The 25798-nt window shown below is 34.7% G+C and overlaps 1 protein-coding gene across 2 annotated transcripts in view; it reads left to right on the forward strand.

The window, feature by feature from the left end:
- Window positions 1-25798, forward strand: part of LOC118270366 (cGMP-specific 3',5'-cyclic phosphodiesterase) — a 127295-nt gene that overhangs the window by 45627 nt on the left and 55870 nt on the right. For both annotated transcript variants that reach the window (XM_050697848.1, XM_050697849.1), the window contains exon 3: window positions 22998-23717. In XM_050697848.1, coding sequence (XP_050553805.1) covers window positions 23076-23717 — 642 coding nt within the window. In that variant the 5' untranslated portion in view covers window positions 22998-23075. The remainder of the gene's footprint in view (window positions 1-22997; window positions 23718-25798) is intronic.

Consider the following 25798-nt stretch of genomic DNA (forward strand, 5'->3'; position numbering starts at 1 on the left):
AGGTTTTAAAATACTAAAAAACCTATATATTTGATTTGATAGACACCGGGTAACTCTCTAATACACCAGAAGCTTGAAACTGTCATCTACAACCTGCTTGCCTGGCAAACCGTTGTATTCAAGTATTCAAGTATTCAAGTATTTATTGCATCCATAATGTACATAGGTGTTAGAAATACAATATTTAGTCACAATTATGGACCCTGTCGGGCACAGCAAAATATAAAAAATATAAAATTCGTAGGAGAGAGGAAGGGCTTTTAGTGTTAATTTAATATCATATTAAAATTAATTAAATAAGTATTTGGTAATTTCAATTTCAATATTCTAGTGTATATGTGTTTAGTAGTATATTAGAATATACAGGGTGACTTTGAATTCGACGTATTCCTCTCGGGAGGTGATAATACAACTAATTTCCTACAAAATTAGCCCTGAGGTCCTTGGGCGGAAAGTGGCTAGTTTCTGAGATATTTAACATTTTTGGTTTTGGTAAAAATATCCCGAATTGATTACAAAAACATCAATAAATAAAAAAATACTGGTTGGATTTTAGTTATTTTAGTTTTAATCAGTTGCCAATATATTAGTTATCATTTATAAATACTAATAATGGCAGAAATATCATTTGTTTTAAAATAGCAAGTAATTTCCTATGAAATTTTGTTTTGTTTCACTAATTTGGTAAATAGATAACTGGATTTATTTCGAAAAAAATATATGACACTAAGCGTACAAACTGTTAGAAAAACTTCCTTGGTTTATTAGCTACCCAGAAACGTAAAATTATTTACAGTATTCCCAAAAACAAATGAATTAATTGATGATAAGTAGAGTGTAAAGAGAAAAGCGCAATTTCAAAAACATCTTAATTTGCAATTTTTTTTTCAAAATGATCTTCCCTACGACGAATACATGCCCGAACACACTTCCTTATCCCTATGACGTTCCTTCTTGGGCTGAATATGCGTTTTATTTCGTAATTATCTTCAAATATGTTTCGAAGAAGAATTACGATACACGGCCAATTCCTTCTGTATAAACAAGTAAAAATCATGTAAAAATCAACCAGTGTTAGATTCTGGACACCGCGCTTGCCATGTAGTTGGACCGCCCTACTAAATCCAATGCCTGAGAATCAATGTTTTCGACCATTGCCGCACAGTAGTTCGATAATGCACTTGACAATCGTCATGTGGAATAAATTCGTCAATCAAATTAATAAATTAATTAAATAAGTAGAATAAGTTCATTAATCTTGTTTCTAAATTCAAATTTAAAACAATGACCCTAGCACATTCCTTAATTTTTTTTCATAATTCTCACCATTTAAATTGTTGGATGAAAAGTAGGGCCCAATCAAATAATTAATTATTTATGATACCCATGCAAACATTTGAATTAAAACCGCGATGCGCTAACGATGGTTTACTTTTTTCGGATTTTGTTGACTTTTTTGTGGGTAATAATGGATATTGTGATAGTTTATCCAGCGCACTATCGAACTACTGTAGGGCAATGGTTGGATACCTTGGTTCCCAGGCGTTATATTGGCACAGGGGTCCAACTACATGGCCAGCGCGTTGTCCAGAATCTAACATTGGTTGATTTTAACATGATTTTTACTTGTTTATACAGAAGGAATTGGCCGTGTATCGTAATTCTTCTCCGAAACATATTTGAAGATAATTACGAAATAAAACGCATATTCAGCCCAAGAAGGAACGTCATAGGGATAAGGAAGTGTGTTCGGGCATGTATTCGTCGTAGGGAAGATCATTTTGAAAAAAAATTGCAATTTAAGATGTTTTTGAAATTGCGCTTTTCTCTTTACACTCTACTTATCATCAATTAATTCATTTGTTTTTGGGAATACTGTAAATAATTTTACGTTTCTGGGTAGCTAATAAACCAAGGAAGTTTTTCTAATAGTTTGTACGCTTAGTGTCATATATTTTTTTCGAAATAAATCCAGTTATCTATTAACCAAATTAGTGAAACAAAACAAAATTTCATAGGAAATTACTTGCTATTTTAAAACAAATGATATTTCTGCCATTATTAGTATTTATAAATGATAACTGATATATTGGCAACTGATTTAAACTAAAATAACTAAAATCCAACTAGTATTTTTTTATTTATTGATGTTTTTGTAATCAATTCGGGATTTTTTTACCAAAACCAAAAATGTTGAATATCTCAGAAACTAGCCACTTTCCGCCCAAGGACCTCAGGGCTAATTTTGTAGGAAATTAGTTGTATTATCACCTCCCGAGAGGAATACGTCGAATTCAAAGTCACCCTGTATATTAGGTCTTCTTTATTATATTTTTATTAATTATAATTATACTTGTTCGCTTCCATTCGTATTTATTTATGTATGTTCTATATTATATTTTTATATATTTGTATATATGTTATATTTATTGTTAATTTTTAGTATTTATTTTTAATATATTTATCATACAATGTTTTTATAATTAGTTTTATGGTAACTCGTTTTGTATAGTATTTTAGTAATATTTAGTCTTATTTAGTGTTGACTAGTTATTATATTATAAGTAATTTATTATTTAGGTTAGACTAGGCTTACCCAGCCAAGTTAGTGTTACAAGTAGGTAGTCTTATTTATTTATCCTGTAGGAATTCATCTATGGTGTAATAGCTTTTTTTAATTAAGAGTTGTTTCAATTTTCTTATAAATACACTAGTTTTTTCTATTTCTCTTAATTCTTCTGGTAAATTGTTATAAATTTTTATGGACATAGCATATGGACTAGAAGCATGCATCTTTAAGTTGGAACGTGGCAAATTCAATTTATTTTTGTGTCGAAGCGAGTGATTTGTGTGCATGTCTCCTCTTTTTTTGTAAGAGTCTGGATACTTGCGGACTAGCTTGCATAATTCTAAAATATATATGTTTACTAAGGTGAGAATTTTATGTCTTGTGAAATGAGGTTTGCAACTATCAGTTTGTTCTATGTTTGTTATAATACGAATTAATTTTTTCTGTAAAATAAATAGAGACTGAGCATCCGTACTGTTTCCCCACAGAATGATACCGTACGTGAACCAAGCGTGGGCATACGCATAATACATTGTTAGTGTTTGTTATATAGTTACGTAGAAATGGCAAATTAACTATGTCTAATTTACAATTTAACCGTGCAGGCGGACTGTACAGGTAAAACCTAGGTCCACAAGGCCTACACATTTAGATTTAACTGTACAATTTTATCTATTCTTGATTCGATTCAGTTAAAACTGTACAGTTCAACTGTTCTGTACATTGTACAATTTATCTGTACAATCCGCCTGTACAGCTAAATCGTAAGGTAGTGTAGCCGCTATCACACGTACGTATGTTTTATAACGATAAATTTTCTTTGATTTTCCATACAAATATAGACGTAAAAACATAAATTCACAAGGTACTTTTTACGTTAGCAACTCAGCTGAAGCCACAGCCAGTTAAACTGATCACAAAAGGTACACAAGAAAATGTACAAATGTTATTTTATTTTTAATTCGAACGGTTTATAAATAAAATTCTCGAATTTCTTTGACATAAAAGTAGCTCTACTTTACTCGGCTTCCGACTTTTCCCGGATCTTGGCAGACTTCCCAAGCTTTCAGACGGGGTGTAGGAAACTCCGTGTAGGTAAAAACGTCGCTTTTTCTATAGAAGACTAACGATACTGATGTTAAATGTACATACATACATATGAAACGTACAGACAGGCATTATTCATCTTGTTTTTTCTGTCGTTGGTCGAGCCGTTGCCAATGTGACTTCGAGAGGTGATATTGCGGTTTTTCGTGGTTAATTGTTGTTAATTGTGAAAATATTGGCAGTAAGCTCACTCCCTACTATGTGCTTATAAGGGAAATGTGGTGTGTTTCATTGTATGTCATGAGTCTGTACCTTTTTCTTCGAGGTTTAATTTCGTTAAAGACATGACAATGTGAGACAAGATTAATAGAAATACTATTAATAGAAAACAGAATAAATAGTAATAATAAATAAATATCGCCACGCCTTTGATCCCAGAAGGAGTAGGCAAAGGTGCACATTAGGGCACGTAATGCCTCTGTACAATGCACACCCATTTTTCTCAATTTATGGCACATTTATAAGTCAGTTCCAGACTCCGTGCTACGACTGAGAAATTTTCGAAAAACCGTGAATAGACGTAGTCCTCTTGCCCGGCAGTCGCACTTGCGACCACTCGGCCAACGAAACAGAAGTTAGACAAAGATATAATAATTATAATATGTCACCTTATCTATTTTCATCATAATTCAATATACCTTAGTCATATTAGCCAATTACCTAGCCTTCTAAGATATGCAAGTACCAGGGTATCATAGCGCACAGCAGGGCAGCATCTGTGGCCTATCGATTCAATTACCGCGCTCTCTGCATATTCAGTGGCATTAGCTGCACACGACTACCACTTTAATGGGATTTTTGAATTAGTTGCTTAGTGGTTTATGCTTGCCTGGTACCTTCGGCCGAGGTATGAAATATTTAGTTAGATTTACCTTTCGCAAAGTGCTTATAATTAATTAAATAATATGATTAACCTTAACGTCTTCTGCTTTATGGGACACTGGAAACCAAATCAGACTTTGTGCCCCAAAGAGCCTTCAGACCTCCACTGGTCAGTAGGGCTGATGCCCGATTCGGATCTGTAGTACGGAGTACCTAGTGGGCTTACCGGGGCTTCGGCTAGAAAAGCAGGAGTAGAAAAACGGGGTGATGTTTACTCAGTAAAAGTCTGACTCTCCTTCTCGCCTCGCCCAAGGCGGGAGAAGTAATTGGATGATTTTCCTTATTTAAAAAAGACTTTGCCATTCTAATCCAAATCAAGAACCCTTTAAGTACTACACACCACTCGACACGTATACCGAACTTCAAACACCACGATCAACATGACGCCACCATCCAACACTTTACGAAACTCACAACGGCTGTTAAAGTCATATTAATTTAACCACAATTTAAATTCGCAACAATGTAAGTGTGATTTCACACGAGCCACGGTTACCGCAGCCGTACCGGTGCCGGCTCATATCAGCGAACCGCACACGGATTTAAATTAAGTCCGTGAGAGGTAATTTAAAACTTAAATGACGAGTTTCGCCCCCAAATTAGGGCCAACCTTTGTGTGTATTCTAGTCAAATTTTCATAAAAGGATGAAGAATTAGGACGCACTTAGAACGGCTCTAAGGAGATTATTGTAAGAACATTAATTAGAGTTTGTTTCGTTATCTCTCGTCTATTTATACCTACTTAAATTACAAGAGCTATTACTGAATTTTAGAATTACTTAAATTCTAAAAGCGAAATCTGACATTTATCCCAACTTAAATGAAAATGCCAGAAGTAAGAATAAGAAATTACTTTTCATTAATACAAACAAAAACAAAAAAGTTTTGTAACAAAGTAAACAGAGAAAGCATAAGGTATATTTTATATTTTCCAATTTTCTAGTTTCCAAAATGTGGGGCATCTATCTTGTACAATTGAGGCCTATACACATAAGCGGACAGCGATAGTTATCCGGATTGATCGATAGCCGGTCGTGTGTCCACTCATTTATTTTTAGTAAACTTCAAAAAAGGAGATCGCACTCGATTTGTCTGTTTGTACGTTCAATGTGATGGGTTTGTCGTAAAATTTCGGAGATGTAGTGAAGTGAGCAGTTTTGGGAAAACGTTTTATGACAAAAGCTATGACGATGAAGACAGCGGTGCCCATTTTAAATTGAAATACAACTTTACCGTTCATCCTATACTTTTATAGCCAAGCGTGTTACTATAACCGATGCAATCATTTCCGTCCAACGTTCTAACCAATATTTGTTCGAGCCAAAAACTCAATAATACTAGGCCAAATACTCAATAGACTAGGAATCAACCATTAACGAACTCTTGATTGTCCAACAAGGATTTATTCCATTAGAGCAAAAGGTGTACGAAAATGACACTTATATGTATACATACATGTTAGGTTTCCTTATAGCTAATCTGAATTTCCAGGTAAAAATTAAGGACAATAAAACATTTACATTATAGAATAATATCAAATAATATAGCATAAAGCAATAATGCAAGAAACAAATGATGAATTGAGCTGATTCAACAAACCAATGAATTTCTTTACCCGGAAAACGAAGTACTAGGCGATCATGAAACAGAAGCGATCGTCAGTGAGTAAGCGTCGCAATTCCTTATGTTACAAAACAAAGGCTTGTGACTCGATTGATCATGTGGAACAGCTGAGTTGCTCTTTGTTTTATTGGAGAACTAACTAGCTATTGATTGCTATGAATTAGTTATAAAAGCTAATTTGTGTAATGGAGGAAAATGTTAATTATTCTACTCACTAATTGTATACGGGTTCCAAACAAAAGTCATATTTAATTGAATAAGACTTCACCAAAAATCATGTCGGTTTTGAATTTTTTTGCCCCAATGAATGTTTCAAATTTCTGTATAACAAGACTGCACTGCTGCGTAAAGTGTAGAGGGTTCGATTCTCGCACGGAGTAACTTTTTGTATGATACACAAATTGTTGTTTCGGTACTGGGTGTAATGTGTATGTGAACTTGTATGTTTATAAACGCACCCACGACACAGGAGAAAAACCTAATGTGGGACAACGTTAAAAAAATCCAACTGCTGCGTAACTTGACCTGGCTTCGATTCCTAAACAAAACGGTTTATTCTTCTTGTTATTTTTTAAATCACATTTTACTTATTGTATATTGTACAGTCATATAAAACCTAAACGATGTCACCGATTCAGGTCACAAGTAGGTGCAGGAGTACTAACCAACCAAGTAGGTATGCAATCGTTATGAATTGCAGCGAGTGAGTGACCCAGCGCCTTGCAGTCTGCACAAACAACCAACGCGAACGTAGGTAACTACAGCGACAGCGGTTAAACAACGTCTTTATTTTGTGTATATATAAGGTTCATATTTGCGTGGCAGATTTGTAGTTTTAGCAATTTTACTTGATGAAATTATAATAGTCTGATTGGCAATTATAGGTACTTTCAAACCATTTGGAGAGGAAACTTTAGAGCCATGGGGTCCGGAGCTGCGGACTACCTAGCGGGTTTACCGGAGCTCCGGTTCGAAAAGCAGGAGTAGGAACGGGGTGGTTTTTAGTCAGTAAGAATCTGACACTCCCTCTCGCCTCGCCCAAGGCGAGGGAAGTCATTGGATGATTCTCCCCCCCTCAAAAAAAGAATGGGCCGTGGGGTCCAAGTGCACATCTCCTTTACAAAGATATTGTAAAGAGGCTGGTTGACATTTCAGGTGATACATTTTGCCATGTGATCATAGGCTAACTATGATACAATACATTTTGTGTCAATTAATTGCGTAGTTTCCTTGTATACCCCGTAGAGGGAATTCTATTTTTTATGTAGGTATTTTAGTAAGTTCAGCATATTTGTTATTTACTCAAGTCCTCCGGTCTGAGGGTATCCATAGGCTGACCACTTTTTTTGAGGGGAGAAAATCATCCAATTACTTCTCTCGCCTTGGACGAGGCGAGAGGGAGTGTCAGACTTTTACTGAATAAAAACCACCCCGTTCCTACTCCTGCTTTTCGAACAGGAGCCCTGGTAAACCCGCTAGGTAATCCGCAGCCCGGATAGGCTGACCACTTACAAGTGATCTGTCTGCTTTGTCAGTAGCTCCCATAAAAAAATCTACTAAAACTAACAAGTGTTAAAATTCGTATTAATTGTTTCTACGAATCGATCCAAACACGTACACAGACAGAGACACAGACGTGGTTCACTATGACGAATCAACCTTTGTTAGTCCTTACATAAAAGGTAGGAAACACCTATAGGTACCAGGCGAGCATAAACTCCAAGCGATAAAGTATGAGGTGGCATAGTTCCCGTAATGCTGCGGCCTGTGACGCACTGACCGCACGTTTTAAGGAAAAACATTGCGAAGTGTAGGCAATGTTGTTATATACGAGTAGTAGTACTTTATGTATTCAATGAACGATAAATTAATAAACAACGAGGTCGTGCACCTTATGCTGAAGCTGTTTATTAGAATTCCTTAATTGATACGATCGTAACATCTTCTTGCTTGTTATGTGATCCTGGTACTGATTTCTAATTTGCCATAGTAAAATAAACAAGAAATTTAACTAACGTATATCAAAACTGAAAATGTATGTATAAAAAAGCTTTTCCATAAACATTGTCATCGAACCCGCTACACACAGCATGGCATCCGGTTGCTCAGCCACCACACCAACCGTGTAGTCATTTATTGTCAGATTTATTTTTAAAATGTAAGTCAAGGTAATTAATAAAGACGCCTCAAATAAGAAAACGGAACATATCCAACCTTTCTAGTTCCAAATCTTCTATCAGAAAGGTTAAGAAGCAAAGACTTTGTTACGTAGAAATTACGCTCAAATTACACGAACAGAAAATCAACTTAAAATTCAATTTCACTTTCGTCTCAAACGACCGCTTAGCTAACTAATTTTTCATCTTTATTTTGCTAATGGCCAGGAATAAATTGTTTTTATTACCGTCCTTCAGAAGCGGGCTGTGCGGTGGACAATCGATAATAGAATTTTTGTTTTTAATTGTCATTAGACTCTTTTAACAATTTTACACAATCAACACACAATTTGGTGACGAGAAATATTTTTTCATGTTGCTCTACTATAAATCTGCCATTGGCTTCGCCCGCGTTCCCGCGAGGAGAGCCATGCTTCGACACGAATGGGTCGGCTCGACCGGAGTGATATCACGGCCTCACAGAAAACCGATGTGAAACAACCATTGCGTTGTGTGAGTGAGGTTAACAGAGGTCCATTTACCCCCTTCCCAATCTTCCCAAACCCCGGTTCCCCAACAACTCTTAAATTCCTTACCCCCAAAAGGCCGGCAACGCACCAAAATGAAAATCCATTCAGTAGTTTTACCGTGATTGACGAACAATTACATCGCAAAAAAAAAACAATCACAAATACACAAAACTATTGTATTGTATTATTACACACCGAATAACTCGAAGAAATACACTTCAATATATTAATTAAATACCAATCTGTATCAATACAAACACTTATTGACTGAGCATGACGGACCCAATGATTCGTGTAACAGCTAATTAACTGGGAATTAATCAGCCCTATATCAAAGGTAGCGATACTAATAAGTATAATTAATAATATTGTAGTATTGACTGCCTAGTTGGTCGAGTGGTCGCAAGTGCGATTGCCGGACAAGGGTCTCAGGTTCTATTCTCAGGTTGGGCAAAGTATTACTGAGACCTTTTCCCGGTTTTTCGAAACTTTCTCAGTAGTAGCCGAAGTCTGGAATTATGTCCAGTATATGGCAATAGGCTCATCCCCTATTCCTGGGACTTATAAGATAAATGGTGAAATGGTGGTGTAAAAATTGTGGTTTTCGATTCTCCAAAATTATATATTAGTAGGATACCTGAATTGAATCTGGAACTACATTTGTTTTGTTTGTTTTTTTATCATTGGTCAACACTAGGATTTTCCTGTGTCGTCGGTACATTTACAAACAAACAAGATCACATACACATGACACCTAGACCCGAAACAACAAAATGTGGATCACACAAAGACTTGTTCCGTGAGGGAATCGCGCGCTACACATTACGCGGCAGCGGGTTGCCCAGCCACCAGTACAGTAGTCAGTATAAGATGTTATTTCTCAATTAAAATTAAAAAAATAACATAATATAAAAAATCTTTAAATTAAAAATTTAATACACCTTCTCTATGAAATTCAAGTCAGGTTAGAAGCACTGAAAAATGCATTCATATGAAAATTTCATTATTTTTCTGTGATGCTAAACATTTTGGAGCTCATATTTATAAATTAAATAACTTGAATGCTGTCACGTATTTTGGTTCAATTCTTTTTTGAAGCTTTAAATGCAATACATTCCTAATGTTTATGGACAATGAACTAAGGACTATGGTGGATATTTAAATTACTAACCTACTTCTTTTATTATTATTTTTTATTTATCTACTCAAGTACCTGCTTCTTACGCTAAATTTTGTCTAATCTCCGATCAAAGTCAAACCATTTATTCAAATTAAACTATAAATACTTAGGTACTTTTCAAGCGTCAACAAATAAAGAAATAAATCATAGTCTGTCTGTCCGTCAGTGAAGTTAGGTGCTTAAACTAGAAACATCGTTATTTTTATTATTAAGTGGTTGAAATCATCTAACGACTTCTCCCGATTTCGGCAAGGGGAGAGGGAGTGTAACTCTTACTAAAAACCACCCCGTTCCTACTCCTGCATCGAACCAGAGCTATTTTAGTGTGTATATTAATGTAATTCACGTAAACAGTAATTAATATGGACGATATTTTTTTTTTTCAATTTTTTCCATGCGTTACTGCAAAGGCTCGAGTCGTACACAATTTCTTATTAAAGGTTCACCCCTTTGCGGTGTCAGCGACGTATTGTGTTCCAAATATTACACAGAGAGGAGTTACCGGCAGAGTGAAGCTAACTCTTTCATATAAATGTAAATGCCACCGTTGCCATGGCGACGCGTACGGAATGGTTTCTTTAGTTCCTTCGTAAAGTCACGTGTTGTACTAGTGCGTGTTGTTTTGTTATACTTATTATAATTATTAACTAACACAGTGGTCCCAATCAGGTGGTCCGTAGACAACCAGGGGTAAAATAAGATACACAAGACAATACTCTGTTTACTTTGGCTGGACAAATCATCCAATGACTTCTCCCACTTTGAATGAGACGAGAGGGAGTGTCAGACCGCCGCCAACGTGTAGCGGTCCATTCCCGCACGGAGCAACTCTATTGGATCCACAAATTGTTGTTTCGGGTATGAGTGTGGTGTGTATTTGAACTTGTATGTTTGTAAACGCACCCACGTATGAGACGAAAATCACAAAAATCCGAGTGTGAGAAATCCTTTATCCACACCACTAACGGAAAAACAAAGCACGGTGTCACGTTATGTTGGCTCAGTAATTAACCATCACAGGCGCTAGGCACGCAATCTGTGCTCGCCAGTGTAACGTCTAATAGAGGATATTTCCTTACAAACGAGTACAATGGTCGCACAATGGCGACCAGATTATGCCATTACGGTGTGTCGCCAGTCGCCAGTCGACTGCTATTGTAATCGTAGTGCCATTCTTGATCTACTGCTGTTAGTTGTGGTAGTCTGTTGAATGATTTTGTGATTTATTGTCGTTTAATTAAAGATGATTATCATTTATTTTGCATATGGTTTTTTTTTTTAATTCAGAAATATCCGAGATGAAATGAAATATTTTATATTTGAAACTTATCACATACGCACGGTTTCACCCACTCTGCTCAGCTCCTATTGGTCGTAGTGTAATGTTTTGTAACGTATAGGTATTCTGATACGCCCTTCGCGATAAATGGACTATCCAATTACAAAAATAATGTGTCAAATAAAACCAGTAGTTCCAGAGAATAGCGCGTTTAAATAAACACTCTTCAGCATTATATTTTAGTGTAGATGAAATATGTATTTTTAAATGACATTTAATTTTAATAGCTTCATAAACTTATATGTATTCCTTCTAATTATATTTTCTAGTGCCACTGCTAAAACTATTCACCACTACCAAAACAAAAATACCACCATACTTTTCCCCACCACTAGCCACATTCATCTCACATAAAACACCTACCACATTATCCTGTCTCAATGGGGATTCCACCTGATTTAAGTCACTTGGTTTCCTCCCCTCCCTTACCTCAGCCCCTTACCCCCTACGTCATGCTTACCTTTGTTTTTGTTAGAATTAACATAGGATTTATACCTCGGTTTTTATGTTTGGATTACCACCGAAGGGATATTTTTTTAATTTCGCTTCTTGCGTTGGAGTTTGTGTCCCTGTTTGTTGTTATTTATTTTGGGTTGTGTTTGTTAAATTAATTTATTCACTGTGGGTGTGAAATGGAATGGAACGTTGGAAACTGTGTTTTCATTAGAATCATTCGTATCTTTATCTGGTGTTGAGAGATAATGTGAATACCACTACTATTTGAACCGCACTGCGTTGGCGTGGTGGCTGGGCAACTGGCTGCCGTGTAGCGGGTTCGATTCCCGCAAGGGGGGGTGATCTACAAGTTGTTGTTTCGGGACTGGCTGTCATGTGTATGTGAAATTGTATGTGTGTAAACGTACCTACGACACAAGACAAATTCCTAGTGTAGAGTATTTTTTATATACTTATAAACAAATACCTAAGTGATTGTCAAAAGCTGAAAAAATATTTCAACCACCGAAAACCCCGTATACACAACCAACCATTTCACAGATACCGACTGAACTTGTTCGAGTAAACTTCAGTTATTACAAGCTACATACAATATTATGAAACATAAATAAGTACTTACTTTCTACTTTGGAAAAGGGCAACATATCCCAACATACGAAACATATTAACGTTTAGGGAGCTTTTCCATCGGAGATATACTATGTAGCTATGCTACGAAGATGTTATAGCTAAGCTGTGAAACTATGTGACCGTTTCCACTGATACTAAGCTATGCAGCTGTGCTAGGAAGATGCGGAGCTCGAGTATGCGATTTGTCGATTGTAGGGAAGTCATCCATAACACGCATCCATCCATGCATCCATAGCACGCATCCTTAGCACGCATACTTAGCACGCATTCTTAGCACGCATCCTTAGCACGTATCCATAACACGCATCTTTCCATATATAAAACATAGCGTAGCTGAGTCCGTTTCCACCAGTGCTAAGCTATGTGTACCAATTAATATGATTGGTGGAAGCCAAACGCATCCACAGCAATGTAGCATAGCACATCTCTGGTGGAAAAGCAGCCTTAAACAAGGAAATATGTATTACCTGCTGTAAATTGTTCTTGGTAAAGAAAATTGCTTTTTTGCTATAGGATCTGTTTTCCACGGGATCTTTTTTTAACGTTAGGGATCTCTTTGAGATTATTAGCAATGTATTTGGCATTCGTTTAGCTTCAGTTGTTTTAGAATAGATTGTAAATATTATTCAGGAGGTACTTAAAATCTTTATCCGGCAAATTATGTTTGAAACGATTATTTTTTATGCTTGATTGAAAAGTAAACTTACCAATTTTCATAATTTCTTCATTTCCTAAAATTAATTATTATGTTATCGGCTTACTCACGAAACTGTTCGACGAGGAACTCGACTAGTTTCAAGCCATGCTAGAGGCTCATATGCATGAGCAGCATTCCGCGACACACGACGCGGCGAGTAAGCTGGTAACATAACAATTTAGTATGTCTCACAAAAGTAATAATAAAATTTTCATTTTCTTTAAATATACTTTGTTTTAGAAAAGTCCCTTTAGAGTGAGATTCTTGTTAAAACAAAGAGAACCATATTTTCAACTAGCTTTTGCCCGCGACTTCGTTCGCGTGGAATAGTGACTTCCGGCAAATTTTTGGTTTTAACCACATAGTTCCCATAGCTATAGGCTGATGATGATGATGATGATGATGAGTTCCCGATCTCGCGGGATCTTTTCAAAAATGAGATGTGGAAGATATTCCAGGGAACTCTTCAAAAATCAACATAATGAGCTCTGCGTTTGATTTTAATAGATGTATACTCACTTAGGGCATTGCAAAAATAGTTTAAAAACGGACTTTAACTAAAGAAATATTATAATCTTTCCGAACTTAAGATGAAAACTAACTTAAAACTAAAGAAAGCTACGAATTACGAATTTATAACAATTAAAAAAGAAATTATATTAGAACCTATCCTTTATGCTATAATAACCAAGCTTAAACTAAATAATTTAAAAGAAACGACTTAAATCTAATCTAATTAATTTATAAATTAGACTTACAATTTTATTAAAAAAACTAACTACAGTAACTACTAATAATCGATATCAAACTAAACCTACGTTAAAAAGTTTAACCAGAAAACCAGGAAAACCCAACAAATAAACTTATTAATTGACAAATACAACGAAACCAATTTAGAATATACGAAACAGCAGGACCACTACAGACAAATAATCATACGACTGATAATACACATTTTCTACAATAGTACCGAAGCGCTCGGCCGATACCCAACCAAATAATTGTAACAAAACCATAGCGCAATCTATTTCGATCCCAACGCCATCTATCGAGGATAAAGACAACTTGGATTATTTATTTATACTCCGTTCGGGCATTTTCTTTGTACTAAAAGTTTAATTATATTGATATAGGTAATTTTTTTCATACCTTTTTACTATTTGTTAACTTTTTTTCGATGAATTAAAACAATAACATGAACCGAAGTCGTGTAACGATCGACATAGAATTATCTATACTCCGTTAGAGCGTTTTCTTTGTACTAAAAGTTGTATTATGTTATATTTTTCATTGCTTTTTACTATTTTGTAAAAACAAATTTCCAATGAATTAAAACAATAACATGAACTGAACAATTGTAATTACACCATTGCGCGATCAACGCCATCTATCTACGGAGTATAGGAACAGCCCGACATTGTTCAATTCCGTACTATAAGTACGAAATTGAATTGAACAATAGATGGCGCTGTATGTCCGGAATAAATTTATTTTTTATTTTATTTTTATTTTATTTTTATTTTATTTTTATTTTATTTTTATTTTATTTTTATTTTATTTTTATTTTATTTTTATTTTATTTTTATTTTATTTTTATTTTATTTTTATTTTATTTTTATTTTATTTTTATTTTATTTTTATTTTATTTTTATTTTATTTTTATTTTATTTTTATTTTATTTTTATTTTATTTTTATTTTATTTTTATTTTATTTTTATTTTATTTTTATTTTATTTTTATTTTATTTTTATTTTATTTTTATTTTATTTTTATTTTATTTTTATTTTATTTTTATTTTATTTTTATTTTATTTTTATTTTATTTTTATTTTATTTTTATTTTATTTTTATTTTATTTTTATTTTATTTTTATTTTATTTTTATTTTATTTTTATTTTATTTTTATTTTATTTTTATTTTATTTTTATTTTATTTTTATTTTATTTTTATTTTATTTTTATTTTATTTTTATTTTATTTTTATTTTATTTTTATTTTATTTTTATTTTATTTTTATTTTATTTTTATTTTATTTTTATTTTATTTTTATTTTATTTTTATTTTATTTTTATTTTATTTTTATTTTATTTTTATTTTATTTTTATTTTTATTTTTATTTTTATTTTTATTTTTATTTTTATTTTTATTTTTATTTTTATTTTTGTTTTATTTTTATTTTTATTTTTATTTTTATTTTTTGATTTTTGAAATAAAAATATATCTATGTCCTTTCTAAGGTTCTAAACTATATCTGTACCAAATTTCAACCAAATCCGTCAAATAGTTGCGGAGATTAATGGTATAAGCATAGAATGTTCGACGTGATTCTTTAATTTGACATAACTTTTTTATTTATGAACCGATTGACATGAAACAAACACTAAATGTAAATTTAAGCATCCCACAATATATTCGTGAAAACCGCATCCAACTCGGATCAGCCGTTTCTGAGATTAGCGCGCACAGACGAACAGACAAACAGACAAACAGACAAACAGACAAACAGACAAACAGACAAAAAAAAAGTTAATTACATTTTTGGGTTCGACATCGACATAACAATAACCCCTGCTATTTTTTTTATTTTTATTTTCAATGTACAGACAGCACTTTTCTACGATTTTATTATATGTATAGATGTCGTAGATCACTTAATTGCATAATATACTTACGATAAAACGGTTGTTCTGCCACTTTTTCTAAGGCCACCATATTTCTAAGCCTGGCACTTAAGAAAAAATAACATTTTTTATTTATTTTGACATATCGACAGCCATATTGTCGATAAAAGGAAAAAAATAAGTGCAAAAACGACTTAAGTACATAGCACAAGATCATCTTTATCACCATTCAATAAGGTTTAAAATTGCGAAATTTTTCCCGTGTAAATTCGTAAAGGAAAAGAAAACACTGGTTTTATTGTCGTTTTTCTATAATATTTTCTTTTTTCCCAAATGTTGGTAAAGTTAGAGATATTTCTTGTTTGCAATAATGGAAAAATGATGTCGTGAATCATTTGTTGATTTTAAAATAAACATTGTTGGTATATCTTTACAAAAAGACGTAAACATACGGTTTCATATATTGAGTATACCTAATGTAACATCAGTTATGTTGAGGAAGGTTTTAGAGAGTAGGGTTGCCAACCATACATACTACATAGTATTATACTGTTTTACGGAAGGAGGAAAAATCGACCATATAAAGGCCTTCTTATGACAAGTATGGTCGATTTTTTTCATCGGGTCAAATGATATCGTTGAGTTTTGGGACATTCTGTATATTTAGTATCGACTATTACAATTATTAACGAGAAGATATATACACATAGAAACTAAGTGTTACTGAATTCCTTTTTAGGGTATACGCTTCAACGGGGCATATTTTTTTTAAATCTTATGTGGGTGCCATTTCTTATTTATATTTTGAAACCAAAAAAGTTTGGTGACCCAAGAATCGAATCCTAGATCTTTTTCTTACTTACGCAATTACGACCAATCCGAAACCTTTATTTAACACAATACATGAGTAGATAAATGTATCTAGTAGCCATATATTTACAACAAACAATACTTATAGGTATATAACCAAATACATGCTTCAAAACTACCAGGGCACCATAAAATCTAAGATACCAATCATAACAAGATCATCACAGTCACACCGTACATTATAAAATGAACATAAACTCCTGGCACCGTCTTCGCACAGCGCCCTAGTATCGCGTATTACATCACATGGTACCAGGCGCGCAGAATTCGGAAGTGGTCGTTAGTATTCGAAGCCGGTATTATTTAACACTTGAGTTACACGTGCTTGCAACGTGTGGGGCATATGATAGGCTTGTGTAAGTTCTTTATTGGTTGCGATGCGATGCAAAATGGGTAAAGGGGGAAAGTTTTTAATGAAATTGGAAAAGGATGGGTTAATTTATTCTTAAAGTAGTAACCCGCCCCAGCTTTGCATGGGTGCAGTGGTGATATATTATGCATGTATTTTACATATAAACCTTCCTCTTGAATCACTCTACCTATTAATCAAAATCCGTTTGGTAGTTTTAAAGATTTAAGCGTACAAAGGGACATAGAGACAGAGAATGAGATTTTGTTTTATACTATGTAGTAATTTAGCCCGATGAGAGACAGGTGATTCTTATAAGATAAGTTGACTTGTATGTAGAAGTAGAGTGTAATTATAACTTTTTAGACTTATGCCACCTTAGTACATCTGGTGTTATTTTAGAAACTACTAATCTATTAGGAATCTAGTCGGTATTTAATACCCCTCCGTAAATCGATGACATTGCTTATAATGGTCATGTATCGTATTATATGGCGGTGGTCACCTCACTTTCCCCATTAGGTTCCGTCAAGATTATATAATGACCATACAATTGATACAATAGACCAAATGGTTTACACACGGATAGTAAATATGGCCAACGTGTGCATTTAAGTATTTTTAAACTTTTTTTTTTCAAAGTCAACATTATTTATTTCAAATAGACTGAGAAGACACTTTTGAACGTCAAAGGAAATAACATATTAAAAAAATGTCTGTCTGTCAGTAAGTTCTCTAGTGGAACTATTTGCTTTTTCATGTAATATCTAATCTAATGATAAATAGGAAATTGAAATGAGTCTGTGTTTCCTGATGGGAATAACCTGGGTGTCTTCAAAGCCCGAGTGAATAGGTTGCTTATGGGCAGACGTGCTCCATCGTAGGCCGCATCATCACTTACCATAAGGTCAGATAGCGGCCAAATGGCGACGCATTAAATGTAAAAAAAAAAATTGGTTACAGTTAATATCAGTTAATTGTTAACTTTATGTGAACTGTCGTTATTGTACATCATTTCATATTAGTTAGTACTAATTACAGTAATTCACAAACATTTATATCACTCTAAACATTCGGAGCTGTCAGCCGTCATAAATTCTAAATATTCCCTGATGTCTGATCGCTTCGCAGTTCATAATAAAACAATTATTCAGTATCACAATTTCCATTTTGTGTCATCTATTTTAAGTTAAATATTACGCATACTTTTGCTGTATGATCAGGCTTTTTTATGGAATAAGCCGGTAAACGAGCAGACGGGTCACTTGATCGTAAGCAATCGCTGCCGCCCATGGACACCCCGAAACACCAGAGGCGTTAAAAGTGCGTTACCGGCCTTTTGGGAGTTAGAAATTTAAGGGTTGTTGGGGAATCGGGGATTGGGAAGATTGGGAAGGGGGGTAATTAAAGCTCCAACCTAACCTCCAAGCTCACACAACGAAACACAACCCAAGCGTTATTTTACGTGGGTTTTCTGTGAAGCTGTGGTATCATTCCGGTCGAGCCGGTCTATTCGTGCCGAAAAATGGCACCAACGCTTCAACTAAAACAAATTAAAACATTCGAAGTTTCCAGAAAATTCGAATTAACATTTGCGTGACATGTGAACAGTAAAACGTAGGTACTTCACTTGTTGTTCCGTGTATAGGGACATATAATATATTATTTAGTATAGTATTTACTTCCTATGGGATATAGATATATTAGATGTATATGTATTGGCCAAAATTAATGGTTAATTTGGTTGCCATGTACTTCAATTTGGTCAAATTAAAATGGTGTACGTTGGGGAACTAATTTCATAATTATGGAAACGGTCATTGCCAAAAGGTTTAAATTCACGTTCGTAATTTAATTTATTATGGTGATATTCGTATGACTTTTTACGGCTATTAGTTTTTAAAACAAAGGCCTCTTCTCACACGGAGAAGAAATGAGGAAAGAGTTTTCCACCATGATTATACAATATAATACAATACACCGGATTAGTGATGTTTTTCTGTACTGGATGTTTCGTCTACTATATCACTCCAATGTTAAAAATGTGAAAGTTTGTATGTACGTTTGTCCATCAATCTCGCTAAAACGTTAGTATGTTTTGTCTGACCGTGTAACAATGATAATTAAGTAGTACTTAATTATCAAAACCACATCTTGGCTGATTAACCTTACATATGTACCTACCTACATATAAAAACCACTCCTTTACAATTCACCCAACTTAAAAACTCATTTATCCAGCGTCAAAACGACAAACATTCAAATAATTCCACTCGACAAACTCTCAAAACACAACCTAATCTCTTACTATCTTTAAAATTAACGACTTTGTCGTAAACGTAACGATTTGCCAAATGGCGGTACGATTGTGATGACAGCTAACGATCAGTCACGTCAAACATCGGTTTAGTTTAAATAACAGTCGTTAGTGATATTTCTGTTGGCGGTAGTTACTCGGCGTAGGGTATAATTTGACAAATAACGTCCAAAGTGTAGGGAAAAGTTGAGAAAAAATGGGCTTATATGGTTTTGGTGAGACTTAGTAAGTGTTATTTTGCATTTTCCTGTTATTATTTATTGGTAAATGATTATTTTGACTTCAAATGTTTGTAAGTGCGTAACTTTTAACACCCACACTAAAATCAGTTAATTGTGTTTTGAAAGAAAATTGGAAAACATTACTAAGATATTCGCACCATTTGTGTTGTAAGTCCCAAATAATAGGGGATGAGCCTATTGCCAAATACTGAACACAGTTCCATACTCTGTGCTACTACCGAGAAATTTTCGAAAATCCGAAAAAAGCACAAGTAATTTTTTGCCCGACCCGGGAATCGAACCCGAGATCCCTTTTTGGCAATCGCACTTGCGACCACTCGACCAACGACGAGGCAGTCTTTACTTCACTATCATTGAAAAATATGGTAACTAGGTGGTATACTTACTTATTAATATGTACATTATACAAAACCCCCTTCTTAATACAGCAAGGTACCAGGATCGCATAAAATTATAAGAGCACTATTAACACTTTGACTAAAAGGGTGCTCTATATTCACGGTGTAACACTGGCCAGTGATAATCCTGAACTTGCAACAATATCACAATTACATGTTTTGGTTAAACACTTCATTATGAAACTGGATTTAATGAGGTTTCGGTTGCAGCAATGTTAAAATTAAACTTCCGCGAATTTTAATTATTACAATTATATTTTGGCTTTCGCATGTTATTATTTGTTATTTGTAATGATAATTATTTGAAGTTGCTGTTGTTTGTGTTATGATTGCATATTTTGTAAATACAATATAGTGTTAAAATATATAAATTCAGATCAGTTTATTTTTAGCAGGATCAATCCCACCAAAAGCCAAAATAGATTTAAATGGATGGATACTCCGTATTAATCTCATTATGTAGGCCATTAGGTAGGCCAGGCAACCAGTTGCTGCTTAGTTTTGATTTTCGGTTCACGGGTAGATATACTACCATTTGACCAACGAAGTACGAAGACAATGCGTTGGCAAACACACTATGAAATAAAAAGAGCATCGTATTATTCTCAATTCCCCAACAACCCTTCAATTCCTAAAAAGCAAAAGGCAACGCACTTGTAACGCCTCTGGTGTTTCGGGTGTCCATGGGCAGCGGCGATTGCTTATCATCAGGTGATCCGTCTGTTCGTTTACCGGCTTATACCATATAAAAAATATTGGTTATAAACGCTGATTTTAATAATTAGCACTACAATATACCGTGTAGAACAAAACATAGGTACCTTAAGACAATCACGATCAGAGTTTAATATTAACTAGTACGACAGTCAATTACAATTAAACCATTAATAGGTATAATTGACATAATAATGTTACGACACACACACCTATATCAAACTATACCTACCAATATAAACTGACCGTTGAATGTACCGACAGATTGAACAAAGCGAGGTCAAGATAAACTGGTTGTGTGTAACTTGAGATGTAGTCTTGTCTACATAGGTATCTAGTAAGATGGCGCTTACTCTGAAGCTTTACTATAAATACATAATGTATTTAGGTATGTACGTGTGTATGTTTGGTATGTTAGGCTACACAATGGCGACATTAAACATTCATTATATCGACCTGTAAGTGGAGATGTTGTGTGACTTTGATGAAGATATACTTAGTACTGAAATAGTTTGTCGTTGTTCCTATTGTTTATTTATTCAATTATAATAAGGTCGATACGACATTTCCTTTACAAGGTAAGTGAGTGGGACTACAAGGCAAGGGATTCACGGATAGGCATATTATTGACGAATTTCCGGTTTTCCAAAATTACTCAAAGTCCCCTTTTATATACTGCGAGGACTGTCCAGAAGACCGCGTAGCGTTCTACTGATCCGGAGTTGCGGATTGCCTAGCGGGTTTACCGGGGTTCTGGCAGGAAAAGCAAGAGTAGGAACGGGGTCGTTTTTAGTTCATAAGAGTCTTATACTCCCTCAAACCTCAAAAAGTTTTCTCTTACATGTATACAGACTTTAAACATAACAACAGCTGTAAAATAAGTGTTACATAAGTTACATTGTATACTTACCTACCCTTTAAAAGACTAAAAAAAAAGATGAACTTTTAAAATTACTTTAAGACATCGGACACCACAGTGATGCAAGTACAGCGGCCGCTAATGTACCACTATAGTGTCGACACTGTGTAGACTTGTTCGTCTTATATCTTTCTTAATTTAATATTATAAATGCCTATGTTTGTGAGTTTGTGTGTTTGCTTGTTACTCAATCTGGTCGAACCACATAAAGGGATCGGTAAGAAATTCAGAACAGAAGTAGATTATGGTCTAGTATAACACTTGTTACCGCTCCGTACGGGTACGCAAGCGAAACAGCTAGCAGAAGAATACTAACTTTCACAGAAATAGTAGCAGGATAAGAACTATTTAAAAAAGGACTTCTTTAAATTCAAAATAGAGTTCAAATTGCCGTTTAAGCAAGCCATTTATTAAAGTAGATAAATTCATTCAAATTGCCACTACATAATTTGATTGTCAAACCTCCCGTCCATATTACTACGTTATACCCTAATGTACAATATCCGACTACGCACTATAACCACGTAATGTCCAACTAAACCCTAAAATTTAAATAAAACTCCCATACCAGCCTCATGACTAGATAATCCATCACCCTCCCAAATTATGGTGGGACCGCACCCAACTCAAATGGGGTTTCGTGGAATAATATTCTATGGTTTCCGTAAAACTGATATACAATCAAAAACAGAAGACTCACTCGTTTACATGCGAACAACATGACCGTGAAAAGCGTTTATTGAAAAATATGTTTTGAATGAACCTTCTGTGTGTAGAGATTATGTGGTATGTTTAGGTACCATTAATATTCAAACAATTGTCATTGTACATGGGGACCATAATCGCGCCACAATTTATAGTCCACCGAGTGCTATACTGAATAATATTGTAATAGCTGACATATCGCAGTAATTGAACCTTTTTGTTTGATGCATTCCCAGCTCGCGTGCCTACGTGTACTTCATTGTTTGCTGTTATGGAATACTAGTATTTAGTGTTTACGTCATTGATACGCGAGTTATTTGGCAGCAAATATGTTTACCCACCACTCGCCCAGGACGTCCGAATGTTTGTTTTAGTTCGTGTTCGATTGCTGAACATGATCACAGTCCGACTCATCATTAACTAAATAATTCAACCGTAGTCTATCGTTCATTCAGCTGTTTTTAACTCGAGTTATCTTTGGATGAAAACATTCAACAAACAATAATCTATTTAATTTAAATTCGACATTGAAAGCTCCACATAAAAGGTTATTATTATTCTCAGTATTTTGTTTGCTCTCCAACCGAATAGAATAGCCAACAGAACTTGGAATCCGCAAACAACTTGAAACAATACTGACTATTTGTCTAGTCTAGTTGGACCCGACCCTCATTATTGTGCTCTGTTTGTTTCAGGTAATCGAACATAGCCGAGAGATGCCGAACATGCTCGAAGGTGCAAACGAAACGAAAGTGTCCCAAAATTAATCTGCCATGACATCCGAGGAGCCTATCGATGTCGTCGCCAAAAAAGACGCCAAAAAGACAGATGAGTGCGCGAACTTCGCGATACCAGACAATAAAAAGGACAAAAGTGTAGTGGATCAAAAACAAAAGCGTTCACAGGAACTAATGAGGCTAGTGTACGAGTTACCCGAAGAAATTAAGAACCCGGAAATAATAGAAAACAACAATATGTTGAAAGAGAACCCACCGATCACGATCGTGGAGATCACCGAACAGAATGGTTGTGCTGAGCTAAATGCTACTCAATGTGATAACGATTACTTTAACGTAGACGGCAGTCCAAAGGACTTAGGCAATAAGGTGGTATACGACGTGCTTGCTACAAACGAACTGATAATGCACTGTGCGGAGGAGTTTAAGGAGGTTATAGATAGGTCGTCGCCTGACGATTGTAGTGACGAGGACTTGTTAGAGCTGAAGAAGTTATTGGAAGGCAAGCCAAAAGTGTTGGATAGGTATATTCGTGAGTGTGCGAGTACGGACGAAGTGACGAGGCTTCATAGTCTAACGTCGTCGGGTCCCCTGTCTCCAAGGCCACACCACGAGGCTCGGAGTACATCGGTGACGTCAGACCTGTTCCAACTATGGCTGTCATCGTCTCCAGTTAAGGTGGGTGATCATTTTTAATGTTTCAAGACGTCTTTTAGATGCTAATGTTGTTGATGATCGAATGCGTTGTTAATATGTTTTTAATATCTGAGTTTAGAATGAATTTGGTCAGACGGAAGTTCTATAGATGCAGACCGTTTTAAATGCAAATTATAATTATTATTTTAAAGGAAGAAATACAGTCGTTGTCTGCAAGGAAGCCTTCAGTTTCTTAAGACAATTTTAATGTAGTTCAGTAATATAAATTTTCATTTCTTAGTGCAACTCCGACAGTAACGTATATTTTCTCTTTGTGCTTCCTTGCTTTGATATCTAATTAGGTGCAATTAAATGCTTCTCTTCCATTTCCCTCCAGTATGAAGTTATTTATTTTCAAGGTTTCTGTGTTTCTAGAATGAAACTTGAATAATCTGAAGCTAACATTACTCGGAGTGTTTTTACAACTGTTGGGAAATTAAAATGTTTCTTATTTCATTTTCTTTTAAGATCTTGTTTTACTCATAGTTTGATTTTAGTAAAAACTAAGACGGCTGCGTTGATCGAAAAGTTGCAAATGATAACTATAGTCAATCTTGAAGTATCGGGTTCGATTGCCAAGCATACATACGAGCACATACATAACCTCATGCCTGTCTCCCATGAGTGTAGGCACAGACAATGTAACACCACGCCAAGCATCTTACATACTTCTTTCGCTTCATTATCAGTCTTTTCGTGCATGTCCGATTGTCAGTTACTCAAATGTTCCATTTTTCTCTTTCTCATCAATAACCCCCCGGCAGCCCATTACTGGACTATGGCTGTTTTCTACATAACATAGATAAAGATATATTGAAATATTCAATATTCGCATAAATAAAGAATGTCACTGAAAGCTGATAAATAAAATATAGAGTTTTCTCAAAGAAAATATACAAATAATGTAACGCGTGAAATAATTTAGTCTGTCTGTGCCAATATAAACTGAAGTGAATTTATTGGCAGTGACGATATTTTTCTTATTTTATTGTGCTCTGTCATCGATGTCTTAGGATTTCCTTTAGATGTTCGAATAATATGAATTTTATTTTAACTAGTAGTGTCTTTAGTCGTGGTTTCGCCTGTGTCATGATTTCTAATCATTACGGGACAATTGAAATGGTCATACACGACCTTATGCCCGGGTCAGCGGACTACCTAGCGGGTTTACCGGGACTCCGGCTCGAAAATTAAGAGTAGGAACGGGATGGTTGTTAGTCAGTAAGAGTCTGACACTCCCTCTCGTCCAAGGCAGGAGAACTCATTGGATAATGTTCCCCCTTAAAAAAAAACTCCCAGGTCGGCTCCCTCGCCAGGTATTACAGAGTTTTTGTTTTCGGTTTTTCGTAATTTTCTCAGTAGTAGCACGGAGTTAGACATTATGTCCCGTGGCAATGGATTCAACTCCTCTTTCATAGGACTGATTACATAATTTGTGAAAAGTAAGCGCTATTTCAAAAATGTACATTTTAGAATAATATTTCAGGGATTGTTGTTGAGTTGAGTGATGACGTTATAAATGACCTAATTACTCGTATTAGCACACGACAGTTTAGTAAAGTTTTCCCTTGCGGTTAATTTTACTAATGATGATAATACTTTAAGCCCTAATTAGGATTTTAGCACTTAAATGTATTATATTCAGTACTTGTCCTGAAATATTTATTTCGTAATAATGTTTCACTGATTAAATGAGGTTTATCATTTACTACTTTCTGCCAGCAAATTCGCCTGCGTTCCTGTGGGATCCTTTCACCCAAGTAAAAAAGCCAGCTCATATCCTATCTGTATAGCAAATTTCATCAAAATACGTTCAGTAGTTTCAGCGTGTCTGATGGACAAACATCCAAACTTTCACATTTATAATATTAGTGTGAAGTGTGATTATATTTAGAATACTTATGACCGTTTCTAATGACCATCCCTGAACCATCGTTAAAATAAATGTTATTTTTTATATAAGAAATGGGCGTGTGGATACAATAATTAAGTGAGAAACCCTACATAGTATTTACTCTATGTACTAGTTATCTACTTAACTATAACTTAACAAGGTAATACAA

This window comes from Spodoptera frugiperda, chromosome 13, assembly GCF_023101765.2.
Source record: "Spodoptera frugiperda isolate SF20-4 chromosome 13, AGI-APGP_CSIRO_Sfru_2.0, whole genome shotgun sequence".
Taxonomy (NCBI): Eukaryota; Metazoa; Arthropoda; class Insecta; order Lepidoptera; family Noctuidae; genus Spodoptera; species Spodoptera frugiperda.